The 18,285-nt window shown below is 44.2% G+C and overlaps 1 protein-coding gene across 6 annotated transcripts in view; it reads left to right on the forward strand.

Moving 5' to 3' along the window:
- Positions 1-10,798, forward strand: part of myo5aa (myosin VAa) — a 155,711-nt gene extending 144,913 nt beyond the window's left edge. For all 6 annotated transcript variants that reach the window (XM_060924221.1, XM_060924225.1, XM_060924220.1 and 3 more), the window contains 6 exons: positions 179-268; positions 487-637; positions 742-1,024; positions 3,143-3,317; positions 3,417-3,497; positions 6,584-10,798. In XM_060924221.1, the coding sequence (XP_060780204.1) occupies positions 179-268; positions 487-637; positions 742-1,024; positions 3,143-3,317; positions 3,417-3,497; positions 6,584-6,736 (933 nt within the window). In that variant the 3' untranslated portion in view covers positions 6,737-10,798. The remainder of the gene's footprint in view (positions 1-178; positions 269-486; positions 638-741; positions 1,025-3,142; positions 3,318-3,416; positions 3,498-6,583) is intronic.
- The last annotated feature ends 7,487 nt before the right edge of the window (positions 10,799-18,285 follow it).

Raw genomic sequence — 18,285 nt, forward strand, 5'->3', positions numbered from 1 at the left:
CTCTCTCTCTCTCACACACACACACACACACACACACACACACACACACACACACACACACACACACAGACAGACACTCTTGCACATACTTATATATACTTACACATGTGCACACACTCGCACAAATACAAATATTCTCTCTCTCTCTCTCTCTCTCTCTCTCTCTCTCTCTCTGCAGAAGCGAGGTGATGACTTTGAGACTGTATCGTTCTGGTTGGCGAACACATGCCGCTTCCTGCACTGTCTAAAACAGTACAGTGGAGACGAGGTACACACACACACACACACACACACACAGCCCTACCTCAGTAGTACATCTCCTTTGTCAACCTGGAACTAATTAATAATAAATGTATTTTTCATTTTTCTCTTCTTCTCGGGGTGATGTTGGTTTGTTTCGGCATAATTGTGAGTTTTAAACGTTTTTTAGTTTCAAACCCCTCTGTTCTCTCTCTCTCTCTCTCTCTCTCTCTCTCTCTCTCTCAGCAATTTATGAAGTTTAACACTCCGAAGCAGAATGAACACTGTCTGTCCAACTTTGACCTGGCTGAGTATCGGCAGGTTCTCAGTGATCTGGCCATTCAGATTTACCAACAGCTCATCAAGTGTATGGAGAACATCCTTCAGCCCATGATCGGTCAGTACACACACACGCACGAACGATGTGACGCATGGTCCAGCCCGTTTGTTTAGAACATGGTCACGTGTTTTATCTCATTTATTGAATGCGTGTGTCTCCAGTCTCCGGGATGCTAGAGCACGAGACCATCCAGGGTGTTTCGGGCGTGAAGCCCACCGGTCTGCGTAAGAGGACGTCGAGCGTAGCTGATGAGGGAACGTTCACGCTGGACTCCATCATCCGCCAGCTCAACTCCTTCCACAGCACCATGTGTCAGCACGGTAACGACCCCGAGCTCATTAAGCAGGTCGTTAAGCAGCAGTTCTACATCATCGGCGCCGTCACGCTCAACAACCTGCTGCTGCGCAAAGACATGTGCTCCTGGAGCAAGGGCATGCAGATCAGGTGATTCTTCATCATCATCACTGATTCATCACTGATCACACACAGGACCTACAGAGGCCACGCCTCCTTCACCAAGACTGACGCACACATGCAGAGACCACACCTCTTTCACTGAGACTGACGCACGCACGCAGAAGCCACGCCTCCTTCACCAAGACAGACACACACAGGCCGCGCCTCCTTCACCGAGACGGACACATGCACGCACACACGCACACACACTGGCCACACCTCCTTCACTGAGACGGACACATGCGCGCACACAGGCCACACCTCCTTCACCAAGATGGACACGCGTGCGCACACAGGCCACACCACCTTCACTGAGATGGACACACACACGTGCACACACAGGCCACACCTCCTTCACCGAGATGGGCACGCGTGCGCACACAGGCCACACCTCCTTCACTGAGATGGACACACACACGTGCACACACAGGCCACACCTCCTTCACTGAGATGGACACACACACACGTGCACACACAGGCCACACCTCCTTCACTGAGATGGATACGCACGCGCACACACAGGCCACACCTCCTTCACCAAGATGGACATGCGCGTGCACACAGGCCACACCTCCTTCACCAAGATGGACATGCGCGTGCACACAGGCCACACCACCTTCACCGAGATGGACACACACACGTGCACACACAGGCCACACCTCCTTCACCGAGATGGGCACGCGCGTGCACACAGGCCGCACCACCTTCACCGAGATGGACACACACACGTGCACACACAGGCCACACCTCCTTCACCGAGATGGACACGCGCGCGCGCGCACACAGGCCACACCTCCTTCACTGAGATGGACACACACACAGGCCACACCTCCTTCACTGAGATGGACACACGCACGTGCACACACAGGCCACACCTCCTTCACTGAGATGGAGACACGCACGTGTACACAGGCCACACCTCCTTCACTGAGATGGACACGCGCACGCACACAGGCCACACCTCCTTCACTGAGATGGACACACACACACGTGCACACACAGGCCACACCTCCTTCACTGAGATGGAGACACGCACGTGCACACACAGGCCACACCTCCTTCACTGAGATGGAGACATGCACATGCACACACAGGCCACACCTCCTTCACTGAGATGGAGACACGCACGTGCACACACAGGCCACACCTCCTTCACTGAGATGGACACACACACACGTGCACACACAGGCCACACCTCCTTCACTGAGATGGAGACACGCACGTGCACACACAGGCCACACCTCCTTCACTGAGATGGAGACACGCACGTGCACACACAGGCCACACCTCCTTCACTGAGATGGAGACATGCACGTGCACACACAGGCCACACCTCCTTCACTGAGATGGAGACACGCACGTGCACACACAGGCCACACCTCCTTCACTGAGATGGACACACACACACGTGCACACACAGGCCACACCTCCTTCACTGAGATGGAGACACGCACGTGCACACACAGGCCACACCTCCTTCACCGAGATGGAGACACGCACGTGCACACACAGGCCACACCTCCTTCACCGAGATGGAGACACGCACGTGCACACACAGGCCACACCTCCTTCACCGAGATGGAGACACGCACGTGCACACACAGGCCACACCTCCTTCACCGAGATGGACACGCGCGCGTGCACAGGCCACACCTCCTTCACCGAGATGGACACGCGCGCGTGCACAGGCCACACCTCCTTCACCGAGACAGACACACGTGCGCGCACAGGCCACGCCTCCTTCACTGAGACGGGCACGCGCACACAGGCCACACCTCCTTCACTGAGATAGACACGCGCATGCATACACAGGCCACGCCTCCTTCACCGAGACAGACACGCGCATGCATACACAGGCCACGCCTCCTTCACCGAGACGGAACGCACATGCATACACAGGCCACGCCTCCTTCACCGAGACGGACACGCGCATGCATACACAGGCCACGCCTCCTTCACCGAAACGGACACACACGTGCGCGCACAGGTCACGCCTCCTTCACCGAGACGGACATACTCGCGCACAGGCCACGCCTCCTTCACCGAGACGGGCACACGCGCACAGGTCACGCCTCCTCTAAAATTGTGTGTGTGTGTGTGTTTTAGATACAATGTGAGCCAGTTGGAGGAGTGGTTGAGGGAGAAGAACCTGATGGTTTGTGGAGCGAAGGAGACGCTGGAGCCACTGATTCAGGCAGCACAGTTACTTCAGGTCAAGAAGAAGACAGATGAGGATGCTGAGGCCATCTGCTCCATGTGTAACTCACTGAGTACTGCTCAGGTAGCGCACACACACACACACACACACTCACTCACACAAATAATTCAACAGATCCTTTCATTCATCACCACTCCCTCACTTCCTCTCTTCGTCTTTCAGATTGTGAAGGTGTTGAACCTGTACACACCTGTCAATGCGTTTGAGGAGAGAGTGTCTGTAACATTCATACGAACCATACAGGTAAGAATTCATCCTTACACACCATGTGACTGTCTGTCATTAATCACAGGACCGTTGTCTTGTTGACTTCCTTCACCCACCCGTACTGCTTCTTGAAGTCTTCTGCTAAAGATCTTCCTCAGGTTTTTCCAGAAATGCTAGGAATCTGTGTGTCTTGGATTGAGTTTATCCATAACCATATAGACCCTTTATCTTCTCCAGTCACTACCCCCTTGAATGAGATCCTGGCCCACATCATCAGCCTCTCCAGGCTCCTCAGGATCCATCTGCCTCCTGTGACTCAGTTGAAGACCACATCCCAGACCAATACTTAATGCCACGCTGATGTAGAATTGAAACACTCATTGTATTACTCCAGGATAACGTCTTTTACTTCGGCTAAAACGGGGAACCTGGACAGCACCTTCTTTCTCTCTCTCTACTGTGCTTTATCTCTTCATAACCCTGGAGATCTTCCAAAGCAAGTGTGATTACTTGTAAGAGATCTTGTTTTTGAAGTCAACCTTGGATTTCTGATTACATCCTGGATTTACTTTAAGGAGTGGATCTTCTTCCATAAAATGCCTTTGCTGCTTCTACTGGATTTGTAGCAGACTCCCCTCAGGCCTGCTGTCTGTGAAGGTCACTTAGGCCATCATGAAGGTGTTGATCAACTTTCTGATGAACCTCCTTCAAAAAGACTAGGCATTCAGTTGATTTAAGTCCAAAAAGCTGGATGGTGAATCAAAACAGGTTGCTCGGTCATCCTCACTGCTTTGCTGGACTTTTCTCCTTGATGTGTGTGCTCACCTGATTTGGAGAGCATCCTTCCTTCCCTTGGGCTTCTTCATAACTTTTGCTCAAGAATGTCTGTGCTTTAGCTGTTCTTTTGGTTACCATAATGGCGTAGTCATGACTCCTGCATTTGTTAACTGCTACCCCTGCTCTGCAGACAGTGGTGTTTGACTGGAAATGCTGTCTCCTGAAGAGTGCTAGTCAACCAACTTGACAGACCAAACCATCTTCTGACACTTCACAAAAAAGATAGACAGAATGGCAAGTCTTGAATTTTCCAGAAAGGCTTCAGACATCTGGGTTACTCATATCTTCTTAAATTTTTGCCAAAGCTCTGCCACTGAAGCCACTGTATCTCCACTGCATCTTTGTTCTGTTTCTTCAAACCTCTTGAAATTGATGAATCTTTGTTTTTTGGTTTATGGTTGGTTCCAGTGGTCCTGAAGTGGTTGGGGGTCTCTGGGGACTTGCTCAAAATGTCCATGAGCTTTAAACATAGGGGATGTAGTAGCTCAGTGGAAGAGCACATGCTTTACATGGATGACGGCCAATGCATCTCCACTTCCAAGTTTGAGAACAGTGGTGGCTCGATGGTTAAAGCTCTGGGTTACCGAGCAGAAGATCAGGGGTTCAAGCTCAATGGTTAAAGCTCTGGGTTACCGAGTAGAAGGTCAGGGGTTCAAGCTCAATGGTTAAAGCTCTGGGTTACCGAGTAGAAGGTCAGGGGTCCAGGCTCGATGGTTAAAGCTCTGGGTTACCGAGCAGAAGGTCAGGGGTTCAAGCTTGCTGGTTAAAGCTCTTGGTTACCGAGCAGAAAGTCAGGGGTTTCAACCTCAGTGGTTAGAACTCTGGGTGACAGAGCAGAAGTTCAGGGGTTCAAGCTTGATGGTTAAAGCTCTGGGTTACTGAGCAGAAGGTCAGGAGTTCAAGCTTGACGATTAAAGCTCTGGGTTACCAAGCAGAAGGTCAGGGGTTCAAGCTCGATGGTTAAAGCTCTTGGTTACCGAGCAGAAAGTCAGGGGTTTCAACCTCAGTGGTTAGAACTCTGGGTGACAGAGCAGAAGTTCAGGGGTTCAAGCTTGATGGTTAAAGCTCTGGGTGACAGAGCAGAAGTTCAGGGGTTCAAGCTTGATGGTTAAAGCTCTGGGTGACAGAGCAGAAGTTCAGGGGTTCAAGCTTGATGGTTAAAGCTCTGGGTTACTGAGCAGAAGGTCAGGAGTTCAAGCTTGACGATTAAAGCTCTGGGTTACCAAGCAGAAGGTGAGGGGTTCAAGCTCGATGGTTAAAGCTCTGGGTTACCAAGCAGAAGGTCAGGGGTTCAAGCTTGACGATTAAAGCTCTGGGTTACCAAGCAGAAGGTCAGGGGTTCAAGCTCGATGGTTAAAGCTCTGGGTTACCGAGCAGAAGGTCAGGGGTTCAAGCTCAATGGTTAAAGCTCGGGGTTACCGATCAGAAGGTCGGCGGTTCAAGCTTGCCGGTTAAAGCTCTTGGTTACCGAGCAGAAAATCAGGGGTTCAAGCTCAATGGTTAAAGCTCTGGGTTACCGATCAGAAGGTCAGGGGTTCAAGCTTGCTGGTTAAAGCTCTTGGTTACCGAGCAGAAAGTCAGGGGTTTCAACCTCAGTGGTTAGAACTCTGGGTTACAGAGCAGAAGTTCAGGGGTTCAAGCTTGATGGTTAAAGCTCTTGGTTACTGAGCAGAAGGTCAGGAGTTCAAGCTTGACGATTAAAGCTCTGGGTTACCAAGCAGAAGGTCAGGGGTTCAAGCTCGATAGTTAACCCAGAGCTTTAACCAATGAGCCATCACTGTCCTTAGACTTGGAAGATGCGGTGGCCCTCATCCATGTAAAGCATGTGCTCTTCCACTGAGCCACTACATCCCCTACATTTAAAACTAATGGGCATTTCACTGCCAGTATTGGGCCCTTGAACAAGGCCCTTAACCCACTCTGCTCGAGGGGTGCTGTATCATGGCTGACCCTGTGTTCTGATCTCAACTTCCTAACATCAAGGGGTTAGCCATGGCTAGAGTAGCTGCTTTGGGACCAAAAGTCACTGGCTTGATTCCCTTGACCAACAGGAATGATTGAAGTTCCCTTGAGCAAGGCACCTAACCCCCAACTGCTCCCCGGGCTGCTCTGGGTACATTGTACATTGAGAGCATCTGTTAAATGCCTGTAATGTAACAAGCTTGGACATGTGAAGAAAGAGTTTCTGTGTGCTGTCAGGTCTTCTTCTTAAATACTGTGGTTATGGTATAATAAATCACCAGCACGTGCCTGTTGATCTCACATCATCTTTCTCTTTTGGCCAGAATCGCCTGAGGGATCGTAAGGAGTCCCCTCAACTCCTCCTGGACACAAAGATCATCTACCCTGTGACGTTCCCGTTCAACCCATCCTCCCTCGCCCTGGACACCATTCAGATCCCTCCCAGCCTCAACGTTGGATTTCTCACTCGCGTCTAAGATCTAAGACCTGGCGTCTTAGGTTCCTCCTCAGCCAATCACATCAGGCACCAAGATCAAGAGGAGATGATGTATGGACTCAAAGTGTCTACATCCTCGACTTCCTGTAATTTTGCGCACATCCAAGCACACACTCTGAATCCTCAGCCGTTCCTCATCCAACACTGGAAAAAAACACACTTCAGACGGGAATGTATCATACTATAAAGAGCGGGGGGGGGGGGGGTTTAAAAAGTCCAAATGGGTTCCTCCTGTAGGTTTAATCACAGTCGATTCTCTTTGTACAGTCAGATTACATAGATATCTAAGATTAAGTATGACGCTGGGATGTTTTATTTATTGCTCTCGGCTATTCTCTCTCATCGCTTCAGCTCTTCTTCAGATAGTGGTTGTTTCCAGACAATCCGACCAGGAAGTAAATAAAACGTATTCCTCTATTTATGTCCATATCAGATAAATAATGTAGAGTAATTAATTTTTAAAAAAGCGCTACACTCATGTCTGTGTGATGTAGATGCTTATGTGATGGTAGTTTTAGCTCGATAGATAGTTGTCTTGTTTGATGATGATGAGCAACCTGCACTTTTTTTTTTTTTTTTTTTAAGTGAGAGCCTTCAATCCTCAGCATTCCTACATTCTTCACAACTCTAGATCTTGGTATGTGCTTCAAAAGTTCTAGAACTTTGGAGGTTTTTGTTCCGTTCCATCTCATCCTGATTTTGTAAAACGTCAGACGTCAAGCCGTTTCCAGAGCGATGTCTGATCAGCCAGTCGCACACTTGCTCCGGGAAAAAAAAAAAAAATTCCAGCTAGTTATTCTTTTCACTCCTGTCAATAACGATGCAACGATGGCAGGTTTGTGACGGTTAATGCTAATCGTTTTTGCTAGCAAATATAATAGTTAGCATCACGTTAGTTCATTAGATAGCTACTATTGTCATATATTATCATCATCGCTCTAATAGCAGCAGCTATATTGCGTAACTAAAAACCAGCATTTTGTGCTTAGCATGGTTAAGATATAAAGAGAGGTTTGTGATGTCATGCGACGCGATCAAGGTTGCAATCGGTTGATCAGAGTTAATGTAAGCTCCGCCCACGCTAACCCACCCAGGGACACGTATTTAAAATCAGGACGTATACACAAGCACGGGTCTTTTTAATTTGAACGTTGCAGTTTGTTTTGCACGTGATGTTTCGTTTTTTTTTTTTTAATAATGTGTGAACGAAAGCAGTAATTTGTTCCAGTATTACAGAATCTTTTCATTACGACAGCGTGTTCCATTAAAGAGTATTAATGAATAATTATAGAAAGATAATCGTGTCATATACGCAGGGCTTGTTTTGTTTGTCTGTACCAGAGAGACCAATGAGAGAGAACTATAATCCGTGATCCAAAATAGTGCGCACACACACTGCTTAACGCTTGCCATTAAATGCCTTACTCTGTTCAGCATTAGTGGATTTTTTTTTTCGCTTCCTTCTCCAACATCGAGCGTCAGTTGATCACTAAAGTGAAAGTGATTTCCCCCCCAGTCATCTTCATTTCTCAACTATGAGTTTGCTCTGCTGTTTTAGGAGTGTGTGTGTGTGGTTGATTTTTGTTTCATTTTGAGCGTTCACTCAATTCGATAGAGCTGAATGAATTTCTACAGGAAGTGAAATTGTATAGAAGAACTGGATGCGAAGTGAAAGTGTTCGTATTATTTGTTTATTTATTGTTTACGACATTTCCTCTGGCGGAGAAACGTTTCGTCGACATAGTTTCCTGTCATTTCAGTATCACGCAGAACATGATTTCCTGTATAAAGCAGCAGTGATGCGTTGTTTATGTTAATAATATCGTTTTATGCACTTTCTGTATTTTCTTTCTTTAGGGAAGCACCGATCTGATGACAAGTATCGATATTAAAACTCCGATCAGAGTTCACCGATGTGTTTTAGAGGCATGTCGTGAGCGATCGACAGTTTTCTTACATTTTTGCAAAATAGTTGAATTAGGATGGTCATTACACTACATCATCATTAGCTTAAAGAGAAGAATAACAATCGGGACACACAGATCTGAAACTTTGCTAAATGCTCAGGATAAGATTAAAACACAATGAAGCGAATATCAGATGATACTCAGTGCTCTAATATCAAATATCTAACATATCTATTTATTTATTGCATTGTGCATCCCTGGGTTAAGTGTTTTTGTTTGGGTTTTTTTGTTTGTTTTTTATATAAATTCTTTCCTTGGAATGAACATTCCTGTCCATATCACTTCCTGTTTGCTGATTCCTCGTGTTGTAAATGTGCTGCAGTGTTGTTGTTGTTGTTATCCTTCCATATGCACTTTGAGTAATTTGCTGAAGAGAAATAAAGACGATGTTATTCACTTTCTCCTGGACAGGACAGTCAGCGTGGACGTTGTCCCATTCTGTGATGTTCGGCTGCTTGTGTAACACTAAAGTACAGTAGTGAATAAAAGCTTCTTTACCTGTTCACAAACGTGCAACGTAAAAACGGAGTTACAGCAGAATCACCAGAACAGAACACACGTCTACACGTGTAAAAACGTAGAAGTGTTGAAATATTACATTCAGCTCGGATGGATTCAGGTATCGGGGGTTTTTTTTGTTTGTTTTAAAAATATTCAAGAAGCAGAAAATTTATTAGATAAAAATTCATGTGGGAAAATATTCCAGGCACTCAGGAAATAAATAGTTGTACCTTTTTGTGTACCTGGAATAATTTTGATGAATTTCTTTCACCTTGTTTGTTTGTTTGTTTGTTTGTTTGTTTGTTTGTTTGTTTCCTGAATGCCTGGAATATTTTCCCACTTTAATTTTTACAAAATAAATTTTCTGCATCTTGATTTTTTTTTTAAAACAACAGCAACATTTATTTCCTGAGTGCCTGGAATATTTTTAATAAATAGTGTTGTAACCTTCTGTGTACCTGGCATAATTTCCCTGAATTTCTTTCACCTGTTTATTTTTTTTATTATTGTTTTTGTTTGTTTGTTTCCACAACTTAGAAAATATAACGTTCCAGATTTTAAACTGGGTTGTTTTTTTTAAACGTCACTGTTTCCCAAAAAAAAAAAAAATTTCAAGAAGCAGAAAATTCATAATTTATAAAAATTCAGGTGGGAAAATATTCCAGGCACTAAGTAAGTAAATAAAGTTATTCCCTTTGTGTACCTGGGGATTTATTTATATATATATATATATATATATATATATATATATATATATATATATATATCTGTTCAAGAAGCAGAAAATTTTATAAAATTAAGGTGGGAAAATATTCCAGGCACTCAGGAAATAAATAAATAAATGATAACTCGAGCTTTGGCGTACCTGGTGTAATTTCCCAGAATTTTTTTTTCCACAACTTTGAAATTATAAGGTTCCAGATTTTAAATTGCTTTATATGAATAAATAAATAAACAAACAGTATCTTTTCACATAGAAAACTTACTTTCTTGCATCATTTGAGATTTTGTTTGTTTGTTTTTTGAACACATCACACAAGTTCTGGTGAATCTGATTTAACTCCATATGTTTTAGTTTAATCACTACATTTGATGTTAGAGAGCGAAAAAGAAAGAAAATAGTTTTTAGTGGAAATTTCCTCTGACCCATGTGTCGTTGCCTCTTAAACCACCAGTCCTGCATTTCACTGTAGTGTGTGTGTGTGTGTGTGTGTGTGTGAGAGAGAGACGCTGAATTAGTAACGAGTTGCACTAAACCCACTCTTTCCTTTCCCGTTTCCTCCTGAATGAGAGAGCCGAGTGTGTACGTGTGTGTCCTGTTGGATCTGCTGTGCCGCTCATTCACGCCTGTATAAAAGCGTAGTCTGAGTTAACGTCGTTAGCATTGAGAGAAATGCTAAATGCTGCTGACCCTGAGCTGTAGAGTCAGTCCTGCTGAGGGCCGTGTGTGAGCGATCGTCTCCTCTGATTCATCTGAAGCCGTGAGGAAACGTTGTTCGGTCTCTGTAGCTGTAATGATCACGTACGAAAATGTTCAAATCTGTTTGAGTCAAATAAAAGAAATCCGCACCACACGTTCACTCTCCTGGGTTTCTTCTTTGATTTTTTCCACAGGGTCTCGAAACACGGCTGTGTCCGAGTCGCAGGATGAAAAATGTCTCTTATACGATGAAAATACTGTACATGTGCACGATATTTACATATTTTGTTAGCTATCATGTGCCAACCTGAGAAGAATTCTGAGTCCTCTTCATAAATATCTATAAATAACCATAAATATTCATAGTCTCTATCATTAGCATTCGCTCGCTAATGTGGCTAACCTGACAGGATTTCTGAGAAGCTGCATTTATAAGTAATCATTATCGGCATTCTTGAGGTTAGCTAGCTCACTAGCATCAGCTACTGTGGCATTATTTTGAAAAACAAAGAAACTCAAATTTAAAATAAACAAATGAAATAAAAATCTCTCCTTTATGTGTAAAAACACCAGTATACAGTATGAACCAGTCTGGCTGGGAACCAGTTTGAACCAGTCTGAACTGGATTTCAACTGTCTCACAGGCTGAGAGATTACTTTACTGTGTCTATATTTATTAAAGGCTAATTTTAGAAACCTTATATTCATACTTCACATTGCTAACAGCTAGCATAAGCTAATCTGACAGGATTTCTGAGAGGATCTTTAAAACCATATTTATAAATATTCATTATCTTTACAGCTAACACTTTCCAATTCGCTAATACGAGCTAATCTGACGGGATTTCTGAGAGGATTTTCAAATTTAAAAGATATATTCATAATCGTCACTGCTAACACTAGTCAGCTGGCTAACATAAATTTACATGGCATTATTTCTGAGAGTTTCCTGAAAGTTATATTTATGAATGTTTACAGTGTTCACGGCTAATGCTAGTCATGGATCCTCTGAGAGGATTTAATGTTCACAATCCTGCTGCTAGCCAGATAGCCGACGTGAGGTAACTTGATGATTTCTACGAAGTTTTTCAAGTCCGATTTATAATTTGTAGTGCTAATGCTAAGTATCTGGCTAGCATAACTTTCTGGGAGTCATTTTTGCAAATGTTCATAGTATTTGTTGTCATAAACTAATGCTATAAATCATAAATGTGTTTTATTTTCAATACTAATGCTAGGTAAAAAAAAAAACTTGGCTAATCTGACAGGATTTGTGTGTCATAAAAAGGGCATCGTTTGTAGTGCTAGTGAGAGCTATGAAACATTAATCTGACAAGATTTTTATTTTTGTGTTTATTAATAATAATAATAATAATAATAATAATAATAAGCCCTGCTAAAGCTAGCTAGCTGCCTAACATGCACAATCTTTACGTGGTTTTAGGGGGAAAACAACTACCTCAAGTGAAACAATAAACAAACATGAGCATTTCAAAACACTCAGATATGAACATATGAATCTATATACAAACATTTATTACGTATAGCTACTTTATATGGATTTTGTTGTTGTTGTTTTTGGTTTTTCCCTTCACAGTTTTCAATCCATCAGTCAGCTACCACCCGGTGAGCGTGAAGGTCTCTGAGACAAATCAAACCACATCTTTATGAACCGCTGAATATGCTGCGTCACAGTACAGCTATCCACATACATGAGCTCACTAGTGTCACCGTTATTGACAGCAGAGTGAGTATAAGCCCCTCCCCCCTGAGAGTACAGCCAATTTTACTCTCTTGGACAGTATTATATCGAAGCCTGATGTTGTTCCAGAAGTTTTGAGGTGTGTTTATGTGCTGATGAACATCTCATCTCATTATCTCTAGCTGCTTTATCCTGTTCTACAGGGTCGCAGGCAAGCTGGAGCCTATCCCAGCTGACTACGGGCGAAAGGCGGGGTACACCCTGGACAAGTCGCCAGGTCATCACAGGGCTGACACATAGACACAGACAACCATTCACACTCACATTCACACCTACGGTCAATTTAGAGTCACCAGTTAACCTAACCTGCATGTCTTTGGACTGTGGGGGAAACCGGAGCACCCGGAGGAAACCCACGCGGACACGGGGAGAACATGCAAACTCCGCACAGAAAGGCCCTCGCCGGCCCCGGGGCTCGAACCCAGAACCTTCTTGCTGTGAGGCGACAGCGCTAACCACTACACCACCGTGCCGCCCCCATAGACCAACTTTCCTCCAAATTTCATCAAAACCTGTTGACTATTTTGAGTTACACTGTGGACAAACAAACAAAAACTAATGGAGGTGAAAACATCACCTGCTCCAACACAGTTGGCAGAGGTAATAGTAATAATAATGTGTATTGTTTCAAGGTGTTGGCGTAGTAATGGTGTTTTTCAGACAGCTCAACCGTGCAGCCATTTTTCTTCAATCGCCTCCTAATTGTGCATCTTAAAGCCATTTTTGTTCAGAGAAGTATTTCAGCTGAAGTTACTTGTGGGTTTTTCTTTGCATCCCATCCAATTTTCCTGGAAGTTGTAGCTGAAATCTTTGTTGGTCCACCTGAGTGTGGCTTGAACCCATCATTTTCATTATCAGAGTGTAGCTCAGGAACTATCCCGTAAAGTCAGTGCAGCTCTGGATGAAATGTACAGCGGTCTCAGGAGCTACAAAACTCTAAGAAGTGACAAATTAGTGTCTGTGTATAAACAGTCAAATGAATCACAGGTGTGGAAACCCACCCTTAAAGCTATACTGCCTTTCAGATTTTTCAAGTGTAGGTTAGAAAAAGAATTTTCCCCGACACCCAATTATTTTTGTTTAGTGACCGAAAGCTACTGAATTCAAATCACAGACTTCCAATTTTATTCGTTTTTTAAAAGAACAATTAATGAATTTATCTCCACGTGGCCCTAAATTCTCCGCTATTTTTTCCTGCTTCACCATGACCCAATACAAGATACTACATCATGCATCACATCCCGTGGTGGGCTTTCCCCGTTCGTGCAAGGCATTGTGGGATACAAATTTGAAACAGGAGAGAAAAATGCAGGATGTGAGTGTGTGAATGAAACGTGAAAGACCGACTACAGTAACGGAAAGAAAGCGAGAAGAAAAGACGTTATGTTATATACGAAGGAAAGGAAACGCAGGACCAAACTAATAAATATGGGCTCTCAGCGAGCACCTCGGTGTGATCAGCTGTTCGTTTAGCGACAGAATGATGGAACTGTCAGTGCACGCTCAAAGGGAAACCTGTAGATGGCAGTAATGCAACACTGTGGATGCCAGCTGCTGTAAAACCCAAAAGAAGACGAAGGTAAACCTGCGCATGTGCACACGGACTTCCTCTGTCTGCTTGACTGCGCCAAGCGAGCGATTTCATGCACATTATTTACTTTAATCCCCTCAAATTAAATAACCTCCCAGCCACAGAATGGCCTGATATTTTGTGAGATATTACAGAAATAAACATATATCACAATCACCACATTTCAGACGGAACTAAATTTCACCGGTTTTATGAAATCGAAAAGCCATCTAGCGTTAATAACTGTTTAAACTGGTGTGTGTATGTTATCAGGCTGAATATTGAAGGACAATGTAAGCTTTTCATCAGGGCCATTTGGATTATTTCAGTTATTATGATTTTAAAAGGGCGCACACAATAACGTGATGATAAATGGCTTCACCTGACTGCTGTAAACTTATGAGCACAACTGTATATAATCGTTATGTAATCAGATTTATCGCCTTCACTACAGTATCATACAGTGGGGAAAATAAGTATTTGATACACTGCCGATTTTGCAAGTTTTCCCACTTACAAAGAATGGAGAGGTCTGTAATTTTTATCGTAGGTACACTTCAACTGTGAGAGACAGAATCTAAAAAAAATCCAGAAAATCACATTGTATGATTTTTAAATAATTAATTTGCATTTTATTGCATGAAATAAGTATTTGATCACCTACCAACCAGCAAGAATTCTGCCTCTCACAGACCTGTTAGTTTTTCTTTAAGAAGCCGTCCTATTCTCCACTCATTACCTGTATTAATTGTACCTGTTTGAACTCATTACCTGTATAAAGACACCTGTCCACACACTCAATCAATCAGACTCCAACCTCTCCACCATGGGCAGGACCAAAGAGCTGTCTAAGGACACCAGGGACAAAATTGTAGACCTGCACAAGGCTGGGATGGGCTACAGGACAATAGGCAAGCAGCTTGGTGAGAAGGCAACAACTGTTGGTGCAATTATTAGAAAATGGAAGAAACTCAAGATGACCGTCAGTCAGTCTCCCTCAGTCTGGGGCTCCATGCAAGAGCTCGCCTCGTGGGGTATCAATGATCATGAGAAAGCTGAGGGATCAGCCCAGAATTACACAGGAGGACCTGGTCAATGACCTGAAGAGAGCTGGGACCACAGTCTCAAAGATTACCATTAGTAACACACTACGCCATCATGGATTAAAATCCTGCAGCGCGCGCAAGGTCCCCCTGCTCAAGCCAGCACATGTCCAGGCCCGTCTGAAGTTTGACAGTGACCATCTGGATGATCCAGAGGAGGCATGGGAGAAGGTTATGTGTTCAGATGAGACCAAAATAGAGCTTTTTGGTACAGTGCTGAGCGTAAATGAGTACACCCCCTTTGAAAAGTAACATTTTAAACAATATCTCAATGAACACAAACAATTTCCAAAATGTTGAAAAGACAAAGTTGAATATAACATCTGTTTAACTTATAACAGGAAAGTAAGGTTAATAATATAACTTAGATTACACATTTTTCAGTTTTACTCAAATTAGGGTGGTGCAAAAATGAGTACACCCCACAACAAAAACTACTCCATCTAGTACTTTGTATGGCCTCCATGATTTTTAATGACGGCACCAAGTCTTCTAGGCATGGAATGAACAAGTTGGCGACATTTTGCAACATCAATCTTTTTCCATTCTTCAACAACGACCTCTTTTAGTGACTGGATGCTGGATGGAGAGTGATGCTCAACTTGTCTCTTCAGAATTCCCCATAGGTGTTCGATTGGGTTCAGATCAGGAGACATACTTGGCCACTGAATCACTTTCACCCTGTTCTTCTTCAGAAATCCAACAGTGGCCTTAGATGTGTGTTTAGTCACGTTGGAAAAGTGCACGATGACCAAGGGCACGGAGTGATGGTAGCATCTTCTCTTTCAGTATAGAGCAATACGCCTGTGAATTCATGATGCCATCAATGAAATACAGCTCCCCGACACCAGCAGCACTCATGCAGCCCCACATAAGGACACTGCCACCACCATGTTTCACTGTAGGCGCCAGGCATTTTTCTTTGTATTCCTCACCTTTGCGACGCCATACAGTTTTGAAGCCATCAGTTCCAAAAACATTTATCTTGGTCTCATCACTCCAGAGTATAGAGTCCCAGTAGTCTTCATCTTTGTCAGCATGGGCTCTGGCAAACTCTAGGCGGGCTTTTTTGTGCCTGGGCTTTAGGAGAGGCTTCTTTCGTGGACGGCATCCATGCATGCCATTCCTCTGCAGTGTACGCTGCATTGTGTCACGGGAAATAGTCACCCCAGTTTGGCTTTCTACTTCTTTAGATAACTGCAGTGAACTCGCATGCCGATTTTCTTCAACCCTTCTCATCAGAAGACGCTCCTGTCGAGGTGTTAACTTCCGTGGACGACCTGGACGTCTCTGTGAGATGGTTTCAGTGCCATCTTTCTTAAATTTTTGTACCACTTTTGCGACAGTATTCTGACTGATAAATAAAGCTTTGCTGATCTTCTTGTAGCCTTCATCTTTGTGTTGGAAAGAAATTATTTTCTTTGGGGAATTCTGAAGAGACAAGTTGAGCATCACTCTCCATCCAGCATCCAGTCACTAAAAGAGGTCATTGTTGAAGAATGGAAAAAGATTGATGTTGCAAAATGTCGCCAACTTGTTCATTCCATGCCGAGAAGACTTGGTGCTGTCATTAAAAATCATGGAGGCCATACAAAGTACTAGATGTAGGAGTTTTTGTTGTGGGGTGTACTCATTTTTCTCATCTCATCTCATTATCTCTAGCCGCTTTATCCTGTTCTACAGGGTCGCAGGCAAGCTGGAGCCTATCCCAGCTGACTACGGGCGAAAGGCAGGGTACACCCTGGACAAGTCACCAGGTCATCACAGGGCTGACACATAGACACAGACAACCATTCACACTCACATTCACACCTACGCTCAATTTAGAGTCACCAGTTAACCTAACCTGCATGTCTTTGGACTGTGGGGGAAACCGGAGCACCCGGAGGAAACCCACGCAGACACGGGGAGAACATGCAAACTCCGCACAGAAAGGCCCTCGCCGGCCACGGGGCTCGAACCCGGACCTTCTTGCTGTGAGGCGACAGCGCTAACCACTACACCACCGTGCCACCCACCTTTAACTCAAGTGAAATTAAAAAAAAAATCCCTGACTAAGAAATAATTATTTTTCATAAAATCACCTGTTCCACAATTCTTGGCACCCATAACAATTCCTAGAAAATAAATGTAATTGAAGCATTTCTGTCATTTCTACTGTAGTTTATAAAGTTGATCAGAGTATCTAGGAACCTTTAATTAGTAATTCATCACATCCTGTTTCCCTGGGGTATAAATATGATGCGACACAAAGGCCTATTTCTCTTATCCACTCTTCAACATGGGAAAGACAAGAGAACACACCATTCAAGTAAGGCAGATGTGTGTCGACCTTCATAAGTCAGGCAATGGCTACAAGAAACTAGCCGCTCACCTACACCGGCCCGTATCTACAGTCAGAGGAATCATCAAGAAGTTTAAAACAACTGGAACAGTGGCAAACAAGCCTGGACGAGGATGCAAGTTTATATTACCGCCACACACAATGAGGAGGATGGTAAGAGAAGTAAAAAGTTCTCCAAAGCTCACTGTTAGATAATTGCATCAAAGAGGAGCATCTTGGGGTCACAAAGTCTCCATAACAACCATCAGGCGCTATCTACATGCCATCAAGCTGTTTGGGAGGCATGCACGGAAAAAGCCTTTTCTCACTTACAAGCATGAATGTAAACGTCTGGAGTTCGCTAAGCGGTACTGGGACTTCAACTGGGACCGTGTGCTTTGGTCAGATGAGACCAAGATAGAGCTTTTTGGCAACAAACACTCTAATACATCACAAAAGATGAGTATGCGGAAAAGCACCTCATGCCCACTGTGAAGTATGGGGGAGGATCGGTGATGCTGCGGGTCTGTTTCTCTTCCAAAGGCCTCGGGAACCTTGTTAGGGTGCATGGCATCATGAACTCTTTGAAATACCAGGACATTTTAAATCAAAATCTGGTGGCCTCTGCCCGAAAGCTGAAGACGGGTCGTCACTGGGTCTTTCAGCAAGATAACGACCCTAAACATGAGGCCAAATCTACACAAAAATGGTTCACCAGACTCAAAATCAAGCTCCTCCTATGGCCATCTCAGTCTCCAGACCTCAAGAAAACCTGTGGGGTGAGCTGAAGAGGAGAGCGCATAGGAGAGGACCCAGGACTCTGGACGATTTAGAGAGATTGTGTAAAGAGGAATGGTCGAAGATCTGTCTCTCTGTATTCTCC

The sequence above is a fragment of the Neoarius graeffei genome, chromosome 6, assembly GCF_027579695.1.
Source record: "Neoarius graeffei isolate fNeoGra1 chromosome 6, fNeoGra1.pri, whole genome shotgun sequence".
In the NCBI taxonomy this organism is placed as follows: Eukaryota; Metazoa; Chordata; class Actinopteri; order Siluriformes; family Ariidae; genus Neoarius; species Neoarius graeffei.